The sequence below is a fragment of the Giraffa tippelskirchi genome, chromosome 10, assembly GCF_054371585.1.
Source record: "Giraffa tippelskirchi isolate mGirTip1 chromosome 10, T2T-mGirTip1v1.2.pri, whole genome shotgun sequence".
NCBI lineage: Eukaryota > Metazoa > Chordata > Mammalia > Artiodactyla > Giraffidae > Giraffa > Giraffa tippelskirchi.
The window spans coordinates 137,315,300-137,337,235 of NC_137284.1; the positions used below are offsets into that span (position 1 = coordinate 137,315,300).

General features: G+C 43.1%; 1 protein-coding gene across 3 annotated transcripts in view; it reads right to left on the reverse strand.

The window, feature by feature from the left end:
• Positions 1-3,224: 3,224 nt before the first annotated feature.
• Positions 3,225-21,936, reverse strand: part of UBE2H (ubiquitin conjugating enzyme E2 H) — a 102,066-nt gene continuing 83,354 nt past the window's right edge. For all 3 annotated transcript variants that reach the window (XM_081531307.1, XM_081531306.1, XM_081531308.1), the window contains 2 exons: positions 11,850-11,978; positions 3,225-7,554 (listed from right to left, as the gene is read on the reverse strand). In XM_081531307.1, coding sequence (XP_081387433.1) covers positions 7,430-7,554; positions 11,850-11,978 — 254 coding nt within the window. In that variant the 3' untranslated portion in view covers positions 3,225-7,429. The remainder of the gene's footprint in view (positions 7,555-11,849; positions 11,979-21,936) is intronic.

A 21,936-nucleotide genomic window follows, 5' to 3' on the forward strand; every position in this document is an offset into this window, starting at 1 on the left:
CGAGTTAAATAAAACATTACTTTTTTTTTTTTTTTAAGAAATGTGGCTACTAGAAAATTTTAAATTATTGATTAGATGGTATTCTATTTTTATATTTCTGCTCTAGGTTTCAGTCTGAGTTTTCTGACTCCACTGCAGGGCCCAGAGGTTGGGGACACTGCTATCAGTGGAATGTATGTGGGGAAAGGCCCTGACCCTCACGGATCAAGCCCACAGAGTCTCTAGACAGGTCAGCTAGGCTCACGGGGTCAACCAGAAGGCATCCTGAAGGAGCCCCAGGTGCCAGGATGAGGCTCACAGAGACCCAGGTGCCCACAGACCCAGTCAAGTACAGAAAGAACACTTGTCTATGACCTGAAGATGTGGGTCCAGCATGGGTCATGCCACACACTGTGTGCCCAGGTCTCTTGGCACCTCACAAGAAGTTAGTGCGAAGTGGGGCCAAGGCCGGGTTTACTTCTTGAGGGGCTTCTAGGGCCAGTGTGAGGATGGCATGGGGAAGCCCCCAGGGGTCACGGCTCATGGTGGTTATCTCCGCAGGAGGGCGCTGTGGAAGACCTTCACAGGTCTCCGGAATGTCCTTTTGTTAGCAGCACAGAATTCTTTGGAGGAAATCTGTAGAAGTGCATCTTTTAAAAGCTTAGCTTTACTTTGGAGAAGGCAATGGCACCCCACTCCGGTACTCTTGCCTGGAGAATCCCATGGACGGAGGAGCCTGGTAGGCTGCAGTCCATGGGGTCGCTAAGAGTCGGACACGACTGAGCGACTTCACTTTCACTTTTCACTTTCATGCACTGGAGAAGGAAATGACAACCCACTCCAGTGTTCTTGCTTGGAGAATCCCAGGGACGGTGGAGCCTGGTGGGCTGCTGTCTATGGGGGACTCTGTCGCACAGAGTCGGACACGACTGAAGCGACTTAGCAGCAGCAGCAGCTTTACTTTAATGTACACTTTTACATGCACATTCGCAGACACCTGACCCACTGTTTATGGAGCTGGAGAGAACAGAACTTGGCCTGAAGATTCTCAAAGCGAGCTGCTTGCTCAGCGCTGGCTGACTTGGGTGATAAGAACCGAGGGAAGGGGAACTGAGCAAGACCAGAAGGCCAGAACCCACCAGCAATCCAGCCACCCCTTCCCAGGTTAACCATCAATGATGGGGCAGCCAGAAGGGCCAATTTTTTTTCTTTTAGGGAGGCCAAGTCTGTTCCTGCCACCCCAGTCATTTGACACTAGAAGACAAGTTTGAGCCCCAAAGTGCTCTGAGGAGCCCAGGTTCACAGAAGTGCCCTGACTCCTTTGAAAAATAAACATCCTTCATTATGTGGGTCTACACACACACTTGTACACACACACCCCACACACAAAGTGAGAGGGGACATGCTCCGGCTTTTACCTTCTAACAAATCCCTAGTATATGTAACTGCAGTTCTAAGCAGTTCTGAGTGCACAAACCCTACAACGTGAGGCACTGGGGGGGCAGGCTTGGCCCCAGGTAGATTGTCCCAGGCTCACTGCGGTGTCTGAATCCCAGAGAAGCCTGTGAGCTCCCCCTAAACAAGGCTGCTTGGTCTGTCAAGTGGCTCCCAGGCCACCAGGACCTTGCAGATCCAAGCACTGTGGGAGCCAGACAAACGCCTAGGTGGGGAGCAGAAAACATCTGAGTCCAGAGTCACAGAAATCTATTCTCTGAGGTAGAGAGCAGCCTTTTTAGATAAGAATTTAAAGTGAGCATAAGGGGCTCTGAGCCCATAACTTGCTGTTCTAGGACAATATACTTCACAAACTCCACATTCCCCTTCTCAGGAAAGGGGCAGTACCTCAGGCAGGCAGCAAAGAGCCTGCTGACACTCAGGAAGCAACTGGACTGAGGCTGAGAGGTAAGTGATGCTGGGTGAGATTATGGTGGGTGGGGGACCCAAGCACTGGATGCACTGAGACTCCTCATAGGGTTTTTTACAGCAGCTGCCTGTGTGATTATCAACAGGATGATGGTTGACATGAACCTAAATTCTTTCAGCTCGAAAATGGGTGCTCTAAACTCCTGAAGGTCTTTGGGTCCAAAACCTCTACTAATCTCTGGTCGTGAAACCTTGGTGTTTCCTCAGGTCGATATATCTTCTTCTCTTAGGATACTAAGATATGATATCATTTCAGAGCCCAGATGGAGTTCTGAGTCATAAAGTGTCAGTCAAAACCTATTAGTTTAGGGACTTGATGTTACAGATGAACCTGAGGTCCATGGAGCTCAAGGCCTCACAGCTGGTTTCAACAGACGAGATGGGGCCAGGACTCACAGTGCTAGTCCAGTTCTGCGGTCCTCTACTACCCTGAGAAGTTAGCGAGCTGTCAGAGCCTGCTCTCAACTGTTTTGTCTCTGAGCACTGAGGGCAGCCAGGGGAGCTTGAGATGCTTGCTGGCACGAGAGCAGGGTTCCTAGGTGGTCCTGCCCTCCTCGCTGGTAGATAAAAAGCTGTGCCTACAGTCGAATGCACTGGGATGCAGTGAGGAAAAAAAGAATTGTGGGGGAGATGAGTCAGGAGAAAACAGTGCAAGAGACTTGGGGGAATGAGGGCATGTCGCCAAAGGAAATCTCTTTCCTTTGTCTGAAGGGTCTTCAAACTTAATGCGGCATAGGACTGAGGAAACATCGCCACCTGCTGGCTAATGTGGCCAAGTGCTTTACAAAAAGAGTTGAAATGTCGGGCTAATCCAGTGATCAGCTTCGGACCCAACACCCACTGCTTCCCCCTTCCTTGTTGAGGCAGATGAGCCCTGGCAGGAAGCTGTACTGCCTGTGAACTCCAGCCAAGGGGGTGCCTTTTGCTCAGTATTAGTTAACAGGGTCTAGAGGTTTGGGCTGAAGAGCAACACAGGAGCCACACCTGCTGAATCACATGGGGTTAGGCCAGGTCCTCCAGCCTACAGAACAGATGGTTTTTCAAGGTGTTAGTAGAGAAGCCTCAAAGTCCTGTTTATAGCCAGCAGTCACCTGCCACTCCAGGTGTAGGGACAGGGCTCTGCAGGCAGTGTCTACTGCCTACACAAAACCCTCCCTTCCCAAACCCAGACATCTGCATTGTAAGAAATTCTCAGTTAAAAAAAAAAAAAAAAGTCAATGTCTGCTGCTCAAAGGAGCCAGATAAACAGGACGGGTGTTTTCTTAAAAAAATTGGGATTAGTAATCACAGGGGCTATTATCTTATTGATCAAGGTCCAGCCATTTGCCAAGGTATATACACATTTTATTTTAAAAAAGTTTACAGTTTTCATTATACACAACTATTAAGAGGTTATAGTCAGAAGAGGCATTTGTCCTGTTGACAGAAGTGCCCACTAGATCATCACAATGCAAGGAGAAAGGTGGAAGGGAGGAGAGGGGGCAAGGAAAAAATAAGTGATAAAAAGCTTAGATTTCAATTAAGGGCTGGTAAACCCCTTTTATCTCTTCAAGTATCACACAATATGTACCAAATACAATCAGTAAATAATGGCCACTTCTTCCCAAGCCCACAGCCAATTTATTTGCTGACTTAGAGTCCTGGCCCTCCTCAAGTGAGTGGAGAACCTGCACACCTGAGGGCTTACTCCCCCTTCCCCAAGGGGCCTCCACTCCATCCAGTCCCTAACGGAATCTCCAAGGCGTTCAGTGGCCAGAGAAAACATGAGCATGGATTCAAAAGTCCAAAGAAACGCAGGTCTTTGCATCCAATCGGAAATGATTTGATTTCAGTCAGGAAGGCCATGAACCCAGGCAGGAAGTTGATGAGATGAATAACTCTCACTAACTTTTGTTAATGGCTTTCACTTTTCTGTTTGAGTCCCTAGAACACAGAAGGTTCACATGCCATTTAAAAATCAAACACTAGTTCCCAGAAAGTTGGTGGCTAACAACTTCACCACGGAGGCTAGCAGAGGATCTGTTTTTCATGATTATCAGCCATCCCAACAGGACGCTTAATAAAAAGCAAGTGTCAGGTCAAGGCCAACTAGGGCTTCTGGGAGCCTTGTGAGGGGGAAAGAAAGATTCCTTCGAAGCGAGACAGACACTCTTCTGGAGCTTAGATCAGCCTGTTGGCAATTAGAACCGCTTTTGGAGTGGAAGAAAAATGTTAGGTACTGGAGAGAGATATGGCAACTTCTGATAATTATCTCACTAATATGAAACGCTGGTAACCTGCACAGTAACCCCAAGGAGGGCGATACAATTGAAGACAAAAACGCATAAATGCCAGTGTCTAGGTTGGCTACCATAAAATGCAACCCGTGAGGCCCCAGTGCTGGGGAGGTTGAAGGGCAGTGAGCTGTGGTGCAGCCATCTCGTTTGTTGTGTTTGGTGAGAGATGGAGCTCGGTCATTTGAACAGGGGCAAAGAATGCTTTGTGCTGATAAACCATAAGGTAGGATTTCAAAAGTGAGGGGTACTAAAGACGGAAAGGGAAACTGCTGGAAGCAGCCCTGATCCACCACTACCACCTTTAAAAATGTGCCGCCTTTCTGAGGAGCTCTGGATGCTTCTCAAGAGTGTTGCGATGGGACAATGTGGAAAAGCTTTTGGTGTCATACCACCCCTTGCTCCAGCTCACTCGACCATCTGTTACTGGGGGCCTAGAGTCCTCAGAATTACAGCCAGGCCCTCTTCCAGCTTCCTCTCCTACCTCTCTCAGGCACAGGGAAGGGACACAAGTTAGTGTAAAAAGGGAGTCTGTTCAACTTATCAAAAGTCAGTTTCCCCGCGGAGAGGAAAAGCTCCACGCAGAGCCCAACACATGCATGGGACCAAGGTTAGTGCCCAGAAAGCACAGGCTAGAACAGAGGCGGGGGTTCAGCCTGACGCGGGCCGCTATTCCAGGAGCTTCTAGTGCTCACAGAGAAGCCTAAAGGCACCGTCACCACTTGGTTGGGCGCATGCGCACGTGCACACACACACACACGCAGCCATACTCATATCGGCTTCTGAACCCCTGTGACCACCCCCGACAAATCTCCACCTGGGAAATTCTGCACCACCAGACTCCTAGTGCTGGTGTTTTCGAGTGCAGGCGGGCTGGGGTCTTTTTGTTAGACCAACGTGGATTTAAGCTGGGGAGTAGAGCTGAGGCACTGCTCGCGTACTTTCCCTAGACTTGCTTCTACTAGTTTTGTTTGTTTTCTGACAAGATTAAAAGCAATTTTTATCTGGACATTATTTTTTTTTTGAAAGGTAATTAGAACACTATTGTTTATACAATATTGAAAAAATACAATTTTTTATTGTTTGAACTCAAATCACCACCCAGCACTTTAAGCCTACCCTAAGTCGCACCTACAGATTACAGTTATAGCACAAGCAAACTGCTAATTCAGCAGGTAAGCAAGTTGGACAGTGCCAGCAGAGACCCTCCCTCCCCCAGAGTAATGAGAAGACAACGTGCTAGATAAGAGTTAAAGTACACCGTTACATGTTAAATAGTTACTACTACCCTTCCAACAAGCCACAAATGCTAGAGAGATAACTCAGTACGTGAACTAACCACAGCCCTACTTAACTGCACTTTTAATTTTTTTTTTTTTAAAGAAAACCTTTTGCTTCATGCCCGTAATTAACATAAGTAAATTCTTTGCTTTTTATTTAGGAAAATAATCATGCTAAAAGCAGGTTGTACTTTATATAGACTTTCAAAGAAAAGATTGATTGTGCTTTCTGAATAAAAAAGATAGGGTATCTTCCAACCTCAATGACTCATATCTTGTGGAATATAGCACTTCTAAACTAAAAACACACATCAAAAAGAAAGATTAAATTCTCCCAGTAGGACATTCAAAAATCATCTTTAGAAGATTTTAGGATTGGCTAATTCTGCTATTGTCCTATTGGTTGTGGCAAAAAACAAAAACAAAACTCCACAGAGCTACTGTCTGAAGTTCTCCAAATTCAGCAGGCAACACTCAGATCTGAAAGAAACTCTGCCAGCAACCTGGACACATGGTTAGCTGAGTAAACATTTGATTAGCAGGCACTGAAACTGTCTGATTTCCTTTTAACATATACAGGAGAGAAAATTCTCTTCCTTCAAAACCTGTTCTACATCGTATTTCTGAATCCTTTCCTCCTATTCAGTCTCAGAAAAAAAAAAAAGCTGTTTTCCCCATGGAGAGTCACTTTGGATACAAGAACCTTTATTTGTTCCAATTATTACTCATTATAAATTTAGAATGTGTGTTGGGTCTACAATACCCGTTTCCCATTTCCACAGGCAGACGGTGACCAGGCAGCTGTCAAGGGCGCCAGCAGAAGGGAACACACAGTCAAACGTGAGCGAGAGGACCCAGGAGGCACAGCTGCCAGCAGGGTCTTCTTCCCGAGTCTAATGGTTCGCTGAGTGGCTGTCCGAGGGGGAGGCCATCTCTTGGAAGGTGACGATTAAATGTGCAACCTAAGCACGATACACACACACGCGCACACACCAAAATTAAAAAAAAACAAAAACAAAACAACCACCAACAACCCAAAACCTCGAAACAAAAACCTCCACGAGCACCCTCAAAGTTAAAGCTCTCAGTCCAGGGCAGCAGTCTCACAGGGGCCAACAGCACGATGAGGGCGGACTCTGCCGCGTGAGAGGAAACTTCTTCCCAGTCACTTTTCTCCTCCTGTCCTGTCCTCTCAAAAAATGGTCTGGAATATAAGTTCTACCCCCAAGAAAAAATAATCAGATTCAGCAAAACCATTTCCAAAAGGTTCTCCAAAGCAAAAAACAAACAAAACAAAACACTTGTGGCTGCAGGGCCTGGTAGCGAGAAGGGCAGACATCTACATATAAAAATGTACTTAAAATCCAAGTCGAAAAAATCGTTTTAAGTTTCAATACTCCAATGAGCTCCCTGTTTTATATACTGTTACTCCACAGAAGTGGGGCCACCTGGGACGCACAGGAAGGAGCAGCTCTGATCCTGACGTGGCTGGCTCTAAATGCTCCCACAGCAGGCCTTTTCCTCCCCAACTTTTTCCTTTCCGTTTTGAAAAAGCACTATTCTATCTTCACGTCCGAGAGCTGGTTGGTTTTGGTTTGTTTCTTTGGAACCATCAATAAAAGAAGCGACTTTTTCCTGTTATTTTGACTCAGGCCTATCTATCAGAGCGGCTATTCCTTTTGACAGTTCAGTAGCACACAGGCTGACTTGGCCAAATGGACTTATCAATGCATGCATTCGGACCGCATATTGCTACCAAAATGGAATGTGGGAATATGCTATGCACCTCAGGTTGAGAAATGACCAAGAAATCAAGATCTAAAGGGTGATATATAATATATATATATCAATGCTATTATTCATAAAAACCTTGTTTAGTAATAAAAAAAATTGCTTTGTTTAAATATGAATATTATAGTCTGCTTCTCATGGTTAGGAAATAATAGTCTTTCTGAAAAGCAGGTGCTTTTTCTACTACAACTCCATATCCTGGGCCTCGTCTTCCGAAAAGTCAGACATAGAACTCTCCGATGAGCTGTCTCCGGTGCCCTCTTCCTGCTCTTTCAGTGCCTCCTCCGTTGCATATTTCTGGATGTACTCTGCACGGGGGGTGGGGAAGAGAAAACACAGTAAGCGGGGGGGGGGGGGGGGGGCGCATGTGCTTCAGTGACCCCCAAAGCTGCCAAGTCCAAGGGAGCTTCATGCTCTCCCTGTGCTGCAGGGGTGGGGGGACAGACTGACAAAGATGATAGTTATTATAGTCACTGGACTATAAGCAAAGGGGGAAATTGCACAGGGAGATGTCTTTGGATGTTATGCATTTTGCCCCCTTGGTAAGAGAGGCAGAGCTGAACACTTGATTTGCAGGGGAACAGCGACAATGCGACACCACCCTCAAATCTCCTGTGGGCCATCACCTCCCCCGTGGGCATGTATGAGACAGCCGACCACCCTTGGACTCGGCAGCAAGGCTCAGGACAGCTGGCACATGTCCAGGCCCCAGTCCTCCAGCCAGGGTGCTCTCCCTCTCTCCTTGCTGTCTACTGATATGGCTGCACTCCTCCAAACTTGATGGACTGGGGAAATGCAAACCCCACACTGTCTTTTTACTTCCTATGTTCATAAAACTATTCACTGCTCCCCCTCACTCCCCAGATAGAACAGGGCTAATTATGATTTCATAGTCATGTATAAGGAAATCCCCCATCATTTTTTAGGGTTGCAGTTATGTAATTACAGTCAGCCCAAATCTATTATTTTAGAAGTAGGTTTTAGTCGAAACAGATCCTGCCTGTCAGGTTTTTGAAGCAGTGGGTGAAAACAGTCTCTCGATCTGCTCAGGAATGAGCTGCTATCTGGGGACACAGAGAGCCTGAGTGTGACTTCACCACCTATTCATTTACCTGAAGATTTATGCTGTTGTAGCCTAGGCTGAATCTGCTGGTTGAAAAAATGCTAAGAACTGCTGAATAAACAGCTGAACTTTTCCTAAAAGCTCCAGGTGCAGATGGTTTTCAAGTAAACAGCCTACGCATAATATGAAAGGACAGGACAGACTCCCACCCAGAAAAACACAACCTCATGTCCTTATGCTGGTTATTCCTCCTCTGGAGTGGTGGCAATGGGAAAAGAAGGTAAATGGGCCAAGTCTGAATGATTCGGTGCAGGTCCAGTGAAAAGTATTTTTTATATTTTCAAAGGATTGTTTAAAAAAAAAGAAAAGAAAGAAGAGTATGTGACAGAGGCTGTATGTGACCAAATCTGGGCCTTAACAGAAAAAGTTTGCAGGCTTCTGACTTACACCCCTGCAGATTCATTACAATGAAATTTTATGCTGAAAACAGGATTTCAAAAGCCCCTGGCTAGGTAGGAATCTGCCTTAATTCTTCTTAGTGTGACAGAACCGTTTACTGAAGTCTTAGAAATTTTATTTGTACTCTCTGATGGGCTGGCTATTTGTTTCTTTGTAGAAAGAAGTTGCTGCATAGTGACATTGCTCTCAGGCACTGTAATTCCATACTATCAGTGTATTCAAGGAGACCATCCTATATTAAGGGCTTACTGGGAGGAGGCTTTTCAGGAGACAGAGAAATGAAGAGCAAGGTCACTGATGAGCAGGAGACACACAAAAAAGCAGTTACGGGGTTAAGTGCCGGCAAAGGGATACGGGAGAAAGGGATTGTGGCCCCAGAGAGCCAGGAAGGCAGTATCTGCCCTGAGCCTTCAAGCAGCTCCTTGAAGCAAACAGCACAAGAGATGCCACCCCAGGGGAAAGGCGTAGACAGCCCTGCCCCAAGCACTGGGGAGGAGGAAGTGGCTGGGATGTTGAGACACATTCAGACAGAACTACGTTTCTTTCTTTTAAAAAATCTGAAGTAAACAAGGCAAAAGGTACAGGTTTTGCTACAGCTGGATAGTGGGTACATAGTTAAGTTATTCTCCTTTTCTGCATGGTTGAAAACTCCCCCTGACCAACTAAGGAAGCAGATACAGTTGAGTATCTGAAACTCTTTTTTAGAAAGCTCCAGTGGTGCTCCATCCTACAGACAGTTCAGTATCTACAAGATAAAACAGCACCAACTAACTATGAATCATGCACAACGTAAAAAAGGTTACACTTACCTACGCTGACACTGAAGCAGTAAGGGGTGAATTAGCTTCCTAATGGGTAGGTGGAGGGGGGCAGTGAAGGGAGAGATCGAACCGAAGTCTGGGACGGGAAAAGTTCTCAGAAAGGCAAGGGGTAAAAATACCACAGCTGCAGGAAGGAAAATGGGTCTTGAGAAAAACCCAAATGATTAGGAAGAGAGGAGGTCAGGGATTCAGTAGAAGAGGGGAAAAGAAGCTAGACTCCATGAGTTTAAGGGAAGGAACCGAGAAGTTTGAAAATTAAGGGACATAAACAGCAGGACTTTTAAAGGAGTCCACAGGAGCAGATGAAGGCTTTTGACATGAGAAGACCTCTGACAGTCTGGGGATGGTGGGGAACCAGGAGGAGGAGGAAGACTAACAATGCTAAGAGGAAGAAGATAAATGGAGAACAAGACCATGTTGGTGGGGGGACTGGGTCTGAGAAATAAGACAGGATCTCCTACTTCCTACAGGAGGAACCAGAAAAGATGGGGATATATATATAATGGTATATACATATGCCTTTAAATATATATATAAATATATATACATATACCTTTAAATATATATATAAATAAAGGTACAGTAGGAAGCTGGGGTGACTCAGGTCTGGTAGTCATGACCTTCTCAGGTTACCAAGGAACACAAAGTGAAACTAATGGTTTGGATCTAGAGCCCCCTAAGCTGGAGCTTGCTGCTCGAAGATAAAAATGGAGGTTAGGTTCCTATAGTAGATATGTACTAAAACAGGGAAAGTGCTAAATAGAGAGGCATAATGACTATAAGAACTATAGAAATATGCTCTGCATAGAGATATCTGTGGGTTGCAGACACTAAGTGATTCTTATGTCAAAATAATATAGTCTCTTAACAGAATTTTATCTGGTTGAAAATGAAGTACATGTTTTCTTGAAATACATGTTTCTTTGGCTATGTCAATATTCTGGCTACATAAATTAGACATTAATTGGCAAAGCACTTGAGACCTAGGTTAAGTTAATTAGAATAGATTTATTTGTATTTCAACAAAAAGTACCAAATACTCTAAGAGACTAGGAAAGAATGAGAAAACGAAGGAAAACTGCTGTTCAACAAATAGGCCCAGATGACCCCATCTGTCTCATGCTTTCACATTTGAAAGTGAAGACCTATGCATTCTGGGCTCTCATAAATTATTTCTACTGCCATCTCTTCCAAGTGTACTCAGAGGGGCCGGCCACTTTGCAGAAGCTCCTATTCTGAGCAGCTCTGCAGATGAACAAGCCAAACTAAAAACTGGGTACATACCAATGCCTGCCATTTGTTAAGAAGAGCCTATTTTCATGGACTTTGAATGCCTCTCCTTTCTTGTAGAACTTTATGTATCTAGACCTTCCACTATGACAGTTCTCAAACATCTACAGAGGTAAAAGAATGTGATGAATGCCAGTAACCCTGTGTGTAGCTTTAGCTGCTCTTTCACAACCCCACTTTCATTTTAATGAGATTCATGTCCCATTTGCATGTACTCTTAAGAATGGGAAAATAGGATTCTAAATCTTAAAGGATGAGCTAACTAGCGCTACTACCATTTGCACATATCTCAGCTTCAATAGCACATTTTCAAGTTTTAACAGAAAAATCCACAGCATCAAAGCACTGGGACAAATGCCTGCAGCAGAAGAGAAACGTACCTTAGATGTAAACTTCCCCAAATGCAAGCAAGTCAGCATGAGAACAAGGAAAGAGTTCTTGGGTAGTTGGGTAATTTTTATTCAACGGGTGAAATGATATAATAATAATAAAAAAAATCTAATGATGAATTCAATAATTATTCCCCAACTCTCAAAGTTAACTGATGTTCTGAAGGGCCAAGATGATTTCATTTATTTTAAAAATGTGAGACTATGCCTTTCAATTAATACTTTACTCTCAAGTAAATCTTCTAAATTACAAGACAAGAGGAAGCAAGTGAAGGCAAAAGTTCTTTCCGATAGGGGGTCACATGGATTTCTGGCAGGGTTATTTATGTCTGCTACTACCCAACTAGTAAGTCTTCATTTCCTCATCCTTCATTTTCTTGCTTTCTCCTCTTTGTTAAAACCTTCAGCTTTCTAAAGGTGTCTCTGGCCCTTGGAGCTACAGAGGCTAGTGAGCTCTGCTCCAGCCCAGAGCTGTCTCTTTTTAGGCCTGAGAAAAATTACGAGTAACTAAGAAGGTTCTTAATGATCAACACCTAACAGACTTAAGTTCTTTTGTCTCCAGGCTAAGCTATTCGCCTTACCTTTAATTTTCTGCTTGTACTCTTCTGGTCGATGGAGGTACATAGCTGCAGCGTCACCATTGAGAGGATCTATGGGGTTGGGATAGGCCAACAACTGGGGCAGGAAGGACTCAAATATATTGGTAAGATCTGAAAAACAAACAGAAGTATGTCATGTGCGGAACAAGCAAGTTCACCTAAAATTCATTTGACTTCAGTAGTCAAAGCTTCTTACCTTCCAACATATTTAACTACATGGATATTTTTCCATAAAACTGGGGTCCATTACATGTGACTTATATTATATATTCAACACCAATTTTAAAATTTAATTTTAATTTGAAGAAACAGATGAAGGTACACTTGATATTCTCTATGAAAGGCAATTGTCCCAATTCTAATTCACTCCACTCTGTAAACTGTGAATTCAGAAATACTACAAGGTTTATTAAAACTTGTACCTCAACACTGTATAAGCACTCTACATTCTTACAAAGTGAGCAGTTAATTTCTTAGCATCGACATTTTCTATGATTTTGGAAATCCCCATTCTGAAAAGTATTCAAGCACCAGGTCTTATGAGAACTGAATACAATCTTATGGGCCTTGACACTTAATTCAATTCTCTTAACTTCTAATGGAGGTAAATATAATCAGTTTTTCAACTATTCTGGGCAATGAGGGTAGGAACCTATATGGACAATTTAAAATCATAAACCATCCTAAGACAGATAAGTACCAAGTTACTCCTTTTATTACTACTCATTTAAATAAACATTATTAACTCCCTCCTTGACAGATTCAGCATAAGGTGCTGGGTGTACATGGATGACATCTACATACACAGTAAAAACAAGAAAACCCTACAGTTACCTAGGGTTTTATGAAGGAAGTAGGCCTTGAAAACCTCTTAACACAGCCACATAACTTTAGAGATGCTCTAACTTCCATCCTATTTGCTGCTCAGTTAGCAGATAGTGAACTGTGGAAACCTTAGTGCTTCCATCTCTCTGCCCACTCTAAGTTACTCACCATGTTTTATAAAAAAACATTTCTGTTTCTAGAGGGAATGCTGAAGAATAGTAGCATAAGAACTACTTTTCAATTTGTTCTGCTCTTTTCATGGATTTTGTTTTAGAGTGGGTGCTCTCATATAGTATTATAAGTGAACGTTTTGTCAAGCCACGTCCCTTTAGTGATTCCCAGCCAGGGGTGATTTTGCTCCCCAGCGGCCACTTAGCAATGTCTAGAGAAATCTTTGGTTGTCACAACTGGGTGGGGGAAGGAGTAGGGGAGGTCGGGGTGCCACTAGCATCTAGTGGACAGAGGCCAGGGATCCTGCTAAAACATCTTACAATGCAGTGCACAGGACAGCCCTCCACGATAACTATCTGGGACCAAAATGTCAACAGTGAAACACCCTGGTCTAGATAAAAGGGGTCAGCAAACTTTTGTGAAGGGCCAGAGCAAATACTAATTTAGGCTTGGTGGGCTGCACACTTGGTCGTCACAGCTACTCAACACTCAGCTCTGTCATGTAGCACAAAAGAAGCAATAGATAACTGATAAACAAATGGGTGTGGCTGTATGCCAATAAATGTTTACATACAAAATCAGGCAGCCAACGTTTGCTGACCTCTGTTCTAGAAAAATCCTGCAAGAAGCAGACTATCCTCGTCGCTTTAAGGTTAAAAAACCGAGCATTCAAAAAACCCTATGACATCATGGATGGACCTGAATGACATTATGTTAGGTGAAATAATTCAGACAAAGAAATACTGTATGGTCCCACAGGTGGAATCTTTAAAAAAAAAAAGAAGAAGAAGAAGAAGAAACAAATAGAGAACAGACTGGTGGCTGCCAGAGATAGTGGATGTGAGGTGGGCAAACCAGGTGAAGGGTGTCAAGAGGTATACATTTTCAGCTATAAAATAAATAAGTCCTGGGAATGTAATGTACAGCACAGTGACTATAGTTAATAACACTGTATTGCATATTTGAAAGTTGCTAAGAAAGGAGATCTTAGAAGTTCTCATCACAAGGAAAAAAAATGTTTCCATTTAGTATGTATGGTGGCAGACATTAACTAGGCTTAATGCAGTGATCATTTCTCAACATGTATAAAAACATTAAATCATGTTGTACATCTGAAATAATGTCATATGTCAATTATACATCAATAAAACAAGAAACAGAAAAACAAAACAAAGCCTATAACTGCACTATTCAGTAGAACTTTTCTGCGATGATGACAATGTTCTGGATCTGCTACTAATATGGTAGCCACTAGAAACAAGTGGCTACTGAGCACGTGAAATATAGCTGGTTTGACTGTGAGGACTTAGTTTTTCATTTTCTTTAATCCTCCTTAATTTAAATAACTACATGTGGCTAGCAGATCCCATATTGGACAACTCAGGTCTGCAGAGTGATCTATGGAGAGTCCCACGATGGCCAAGTGTGTTAGTCACACAGTTGTGTCCAACTCTTTGTGACCCCATGGACAGTAGCCCACCAGGATCCTCTGTCCATGGAATTCTCCAGGCAAGATTTCTGGAGTGGGTAGCCATTCATCCCCTTCTCCAGGGCATCTTCCCAACCCAGGGATTGAACCTGGGGTCTCCTGCACTACAGGCGGATTCTTTACCATCTGAGCCACCGGGGAAGCCCCTAGCACAGTCCTATTCTCACGTACAGACACTGACGCAGAGCAGGTTTACCTTCAGCCCCAAGTTAGGGACTCGGTATTACTGATGAGGCTAACCTTCCAAAGAACTGCATTACAGGAAAATTCTCACATACCAGAAAACAAATGTGGATATTCTTAATCAAAAAAGAAAACAAAAATGATCCTCCAAGATAGCCCCAACTGTTCAGCAGGATTTTTCACTGCTGTTTTATTTTTTTTTTAAAGGAAGCAACATATTTAATAAACCAATAATTATTGATGGTACGAGATCATTGAAAACTATTTGTAAAGCTAAGGGACAGAGAAAAATGCTTATGTTCTAATGCTGAATAGAGAAAGTCTGTAGAATATTATGTTCTCTAGAGTTACAATGATGTACACAGTATGATGCATAAGAATATTTTTAAAGTTATGTCAAAGCATCAGGCTTGTAATTTCTACTTTTCACACTTCAAATAACACTTTACCTTTTTTTTAACCTTTAAAAATAGCCACTTGCCTATAAATATGTACTTTCTACTTTTACATATGTTTGAAACATTTAATAAAACATGACAAGTCTGAAAAAAATTTTCCTCTCTTTATCCTTTAGTAGGTGGGTTATCAAGGCAACGGTAGAAAATGTTAAAAGGTAAGCAAATTAAGGGACTTCTCGGGTAGCTCAGCCGGTAAAGAATCTACCTGCAATGCAGGAGACCCCGGTTCGATTCCTGGAATGGGAAGATCCCCTGGAGAAGGGATAGGCTACACACTCCAGTATTCATGGGCTTCCCTGGTGGCTCAGATGGTAAAGAATCTGCCCGCAATGCGGGAGACCTGGGTTCGATCCCTGGGTTGGGAAGATCCCCTGGACTGGGCTTCCCAGGTGGCGCTCGTGATAAAGAACCCACCTGCCAATACAGGTAGACGTAAGAGACTTGAGTTTGATCCCTGGGTCAGGAAGATCCCCTGGAGGGAGTGCACCCACTCTAGTATTCTTGCCTGGAGAATCCCATTGATAGAGGAGTCAGGCAGGCTGCAGCCCATAGGGTCGCACAGAGCCGGACACAACTGAAGTGACTTAGCACCAAGCAAATTGAGAAAAAAGCAAGGGGTGTGAACCCCGAGTTTTACAGCTTAAACATGATCCCAGCACAGAGAAGAGTTACAGTAACACTAATGATAGTAACGGTAATAGTAGTGGCAGCAAGAGTTTACACTTACACAGCCCTTACTACAAGCTAGGCCCTGCAAACACTTGACATACACACTCTTCGTTTCACTACAGCCAATGAGGTAGGCACCGTTACTATCTCCATTTTACATACGGGGGAAATGAGGCAGAGAGAGAGGGGTTAGGTGTCCATGGGACTGGGTGTCAGACCTGGGCTTTTGCACTATGCTGCTTCTGTTAGTGGATTAAAGGAACATTGTTCTCAAACGTGATGGCACCAGCTCCCTACATCTCTGGCCATCCCCCTCCCCGGAGGTTTTTTTTCTCGTATGTTCAAGGCCAACAGGATGGTCTCTAAGCAGAGAATGTTCAGGAATTTCTTGGTTGGACTGTCAGGTGTTTTTTCAAGTAGCCCAGCCCCAGGAAGGAGCCCATGGCCATTCACAGACACACACATAGTAAAGTGGGAGCCTCTCCTGCCACATGAGCATTCTAGGTGCTGCCCCCAGAAGATTAACAGCTGAATGTTCCTATCAAATGGGAAAAATCAAGAACCAACTTGAAGATTTTACTCTGTGTAAGTTCAGAAGTGTTTCAGGACTTGAGAAATATTGCAGACAACATGTCTCATAACTAGGTGTTTCATGTGTTCCAGGAAAAGACTTTATACCCTTCCCCACTACTTTTAAGTTTTTCAAGCTATCAATACATGGCTTTGCCTATGTATTTGTTCCAAACAAATAAAAGAACCCTCAATCATCGCTTTTTCCTTCTTGTGTCTGTTGTCCTCCTATATTAATATACTTTTGATCCACTTTACAGAGGTGCTTAGTCACACCTCTAAAAACCAAAGAACAGAAAAAGAAAAGTACGCAGCCCAGTTTCGGGTGAAGATGGCAGCTTTTGAAGGCCAAGATGCTGTGGCTATGGCCATTTTAAAGCAGTAAAGTACTCCTGAAAGTGGCTGACAGAGTGGCTGACCACTGAGGGTCCTCCCCAAAGAAACATCTCTCAAAGATGCAGATGTGCACAAATCTTCTTTCAAGATAAATATTTTGGCAGGAGAGACATAAACCATAAATGAAGTATCAAATAAGGATACTCATCTTTGGAAAAATCCATCATAATAAAAATTTTTTTCCCTAGAACTGTTAATAATAAAAAACTCTGATCAGTTCCAAAGTCTTTTAAAAAACACTGACCTTTCACTTTCTGAAAGGGAGAGAGCCAGACATGGATCACCCAATCTAGAGATTATAGTCAACTGGCTCCATTACTGGATGCCTTAATTTTTAAAGCAAGTCCCAAGATCCCTGAGAAGTATGGTTTATGATCAGCAAACAGCTTTCCTTTTCCCTTGAACTAAATCAGCACTTAACAAAATGCAGTCCATTAGGACTGAGTCTTCAGCCTGATCTTACAGTATTAATGTTAACAATATTACAACACTCATAGCTCAGTTCTGTTTTCAGTCGCTTAATCGTGTCTGACTCTTTGTGACCCCATGGACTGCAGCACACCAGGCTTCCCTGTCCTTCACTATCTCCAGGAGTTTGCTTAAACTCATGTCCATTGAGTTGATGCAAGAATACTGGAGTGGGTAGCCATTCCCTTCCCCAGGGGATCTTCCCGATCCAGGGACTGAACCCGGGTCTCTTGTATTGCAGGCAGATTCTTTACCTAATCTGAGCCACCAGGGAAGCCATATAGTTCAGTTTAGGCATATAAACTAATGTTTTATATCCATATTTAATTATTTACTTATGAGCAAGAGAGTTCCAGAAAAACGTCTACTTCTGCTTTATTGACTACACCAAAGCCTTTGACTGTGTGGATCACAACCAACTGTGGAAAATTCTACAAGAGATGGGAATACCAGACCCCCTGACCTGCCTCCTGAGAAATCTGTATGCAGGCCAAGAAGCAACAGTTAAAACTGGGCATGGAACAACAGACTGGTTCCAAATAGGGAAAGGAGTACATCAAGGTTGTATATTGTGACCCTGCTTATTTAACTTATATGCAGAGTATATCATGAGAAATGCCAGGCTGGATGAAGCACAAGCTGGAATCAAGATTGCAGGGAGAAACATCAATGACCTCAGATATGCAGATGACATCACCTTATGGCAGAAAGTGAAAAAGAACTAGAGCCTCTTGATGAAAATGAAAGAGAGCAAAACAGCTGGCTTAAAACTCAACATTCAGAAAACTAAGATCATGGCATCTGGTCCCATTACTTCATGGCAAATAGATAGGGAAACAATGGAAACAGTGACAGACTTTATTTTCTTGGGCTCCAAAATCACTGCAGATGGTGACTGCAGCCATGAAATTAAAAGATGCTTGCTCCCTGGAAGAAAAGCTATCGCCAATCTAGACAGCATATTAAAAAGCAGAGACATTACTTTGCTGACAAAGGTCCGTCTAGTCAAAGCTATGGTTTTCCAGTAGTCATGTATGGATGTGAGAGTTGGACCATAAAGAAAGCCGAGTGCCAAAGAATTGATGCTTTTGAACTGTGGTGTTGGAGAAGACTCTTGAGAGTCCCTTGGACTGTATGGAGATCAAACCGGTCCATCCTAAAGGAAACCAGTCCCGAATATTCCTTGGAAGGACTGATGCTGAAGCTGAAACTCCAATACTTTGGCCATCTGATGCGAAGAACTGACTCACTGGAAAAGACCCTGACGCTGGGAAAGATTGAAGGCAGGAGGAGAAGGGGACGACAGAGGATGAGATGGTTGGATGGCATCACCAACTTGAAGGACAGACATGAGTTTGAGCAAGCTCTGGGAGTTGGTGATGAACAGGGAGGCCTGGCGTGTTGCAGTCCATGGGGTCGCAAACAGTTGGACATGACCGAGCGACTGAATTGAATTATTAAAAACACTCAAATCATACTGATCTCTCACCAAAAGCAGCAGTTACCCAACTTGGTCTAGAGCAATGGTTCTTCAGGGAATCTAGGTCCTGGATGTTCATCCATTAGAATTACCCATGGAGTTTTTCCTACATACCCTAGGGATTCTGATTTAGGATTGGTTGGCATCAGCATGTGTGTGATATGTATACAGAAATGCACCACCTACCCTACCCAACGACCAAATGAAAAGAGTTATGTGCTGGTGGGTTCTTTAGCTCAAGAAAATGTTTAGGTCTTGGCAGCTAAGCTGCTGCAGAGGCTCTAATTTAGGGGCCCTCCCTGACCCTTTCATCATTTTTTTCCCCCTGCACACTGCTGTCACCATCACTTCCTCCAAGTGGAAGCATTCCAAACTATAAGTAGGAAAGGCAGGTCTCTTCCTCTCTGCATCTCCATTTCTTCATCTGCAAAAAGAGAAGTACAATACCGCAATTCCTTACAAGAAGTATACATCTCTAAAAATGATTGTAAAATAGTCTTTGAACTTCACCAAAGGACTAAAATATTAATACAAATATGCCATCTTCTCAGAAGAAATTTCAGTTACCTGTATCCCTCAAGGGATACATATTAAAAATTCAAATGAATTACACACACAAAAATGTACCAATTCTTAAAGTAAAGCCACCCTACTCCAGGTGACTCACAAAAAGATGGGTACGTGGCTTAAGGGAGAAGACACATAGGAGAGGATGAATCATGTATCTCATGCTTTATTCTTGGCTGTTTATGAACCAGTGACTGTAAGTTATTTCTTCTTCCTCTATTTCCTTTGAACATTAAAATGGAAACTTTTGTAAAGCATGCTGCTATCTTCAGGTAAAAACCTTGTGGACGCCAAAGCTTGACGTGGTCAGCCCCACCAGGAACCACAATTACCAAGCAGCCAGTCCTCTTGGAGACCTAAACGTCATAATCTTCGTTTGTTTTTCATATTTAACATCCAAAATGCTGTGACTCAGAAAATACCACCACTGTACAGCACAGTCATGGACAGGTGCCACCAACCCTAAGAGCCCTCCTCCATTCTCCAATGCCACCTCTTATGCCCTCTTTTCTCACCATCCTTCAGATGCCCCAGGCCCTGGGTTGCTTCTTGTTAAAGCTAAACAAACAACATACAGAAAAACTTGTTTGGAAAGACATCAGCCACCTGCACAGCAATGTGAATTCTGTGGTCTTTGTATTAATATAAAGAGTGTATTTTACGCTCTTATTCCAGGAAGTTCATCATCTCACAATTTTAAAGAAATTAAGTCTATGCTGATAACTACCAAACCAGTCTTTTACATTTCTGGTCTTAAAGTTGACATGGCCTAAAATTATTTCCCTGAATATTCCTTTCTCCTAACACCTATGTTGACTGCTCTGAACCTCTGGAAGGAGCTTAGTTAGGCTTTCCTCCTTTATTTCATGTACTCAGTCAATTTTCCAGACTCACTATTTACCTCAGTGAAATGCCTCTAGTTCCTCCTCTATTTCCCCTGGCATGTAACTATATCAAGTCCAATATATCTTTCTGGCCACACCACACAGTTTCGGGATCTTAATTCCCTTATCAGGGATTGAACCCGGGCCGTGACAGTGAAAGCGCCAAGTCCTAACCACTAGACCCCCAGGGAAGTCTCCCAGTCTATCTTTCTAGATCTGCATCAGGACAACCATCTCCGGCTTCAACCTTCCAGTCTCCAAATGCTAGCCTTTGGAACCAGAGAACATGTCCTTAAAACACTCACTCACGTTATTTCCCATCAAGAGCAAGTTCCTCTCGTTTTTCCTACAGTACTTTGTATTCCAGAAGCATGTTATCCAAACAAACTTATATTTTACTGACCCTCTCTCTCTCTCCAAGAGAAGGACCCCTGGCTTCCAAAACTGAGAGTCACTGAGTTAGCCACAACTCCCTAAGGTGTTTAACTGTTTTGTAATTCAATAGGAAGCAGGGCTAAAAGAAGAGTAAAAAGTACCCCTTACAATCAGAGAGGTAAAAAGATGGGCAAAAGCCACAGGGAGTAGATTCCAGTGGCTTAGGACTCTTGACTCTGTGACCTCCTCTTTCCATGGCTTTAGGCCATTATAGTTGAAGCTGATGGCTAATAAGTTGAGATCACCGGGGAATTAAAGCTATGTTATCCTTGATTTGCCAGAGAAAATCTGCAGCTGACCTTTTAGGAAGCAGCCTAGATGCCCATCAACAGATGAATGGATAAGGAAGCTGTGGTACATATACACAATGGAATATTACTCAGCCATTAAAAAGAATACATTCGAACCAGTTCTAATGAGGTGGATGAAACTGGAGCCTATTATACAGAGTGAAGTAAGCCAGAAAGAAAAACACCAATATAGTATACTAACACATATATATGGTATTTAGTCAATCGGTAAAGATAATCCTGTATGCGAGACATCAAAAGAGACACAGATAAACAGAACAGTATTATGGACTCTGTGGGAGAGGGCGAGGGTGGGATGATATGGGAGAATGGCATGGAAGCATGTAAATTATCATATGTGAAACAAATCGCCAGTCCAGGTTCAATGTATGATACAGGGTGCTCGGGGCTGGTGCACCGGGATGACCCGGAGGGATGGGATGGGGAGGGAGGTGGAAGGGGGGTTCTGGAAGGGGAAAACATGTACACCCATAGTGGATTCATGTCAGTGTATGGCAAAACAAATACAATATTGTAGAGTTAAAAAATAGAAAATAAACTAATTAATAAAAATAAATAAATAAATAAAAATAAAATCCCACTGATTGACTCTGCTCATCTTATGAAGAATTAATTCAACATATTGCTAAGTAAGCTATGGATTTACAGTTATATGTTCAAAATAAAGCCAACCATAAAATTCCATTTTGCTTACTCAAGTTTTTTTTTTGGGGGGGGGATAGGTGAGTGGTATCTGTATGTATAAAAACACACTAACATACATATAGTCAATGTTTGTAAGACTAAAACAGGGCAAATACAATTTCCAGGTCTCCTCAGGTTATTTAAGAATTTGGGCTTCAGCAATATGTGAACCGTGAAATTCCAGATGTTCAACCTGGTTTTAGAAAAGGCAGAGGAACCAGAGATCAAATTGCTAACATCCGCTGGATCAGAGAAAAAGCAAGAGAGTTCCAGAAAAACATCAATTTCTGCTTTATTGACTATGCCAAAGCCTTTGACTGTGTGGATCACAACATACTGTGGAAAATTCTTAAAGAGATGGGAACACCAGACTACCTGACCTGTCTCTTGAGAAACCTGTATACAGATCAGAAAGCAACAGTTAGAACTGGACATGGAACAACAGACTGGTTCCAAATAGGAAAAGGAGTACATCAAGG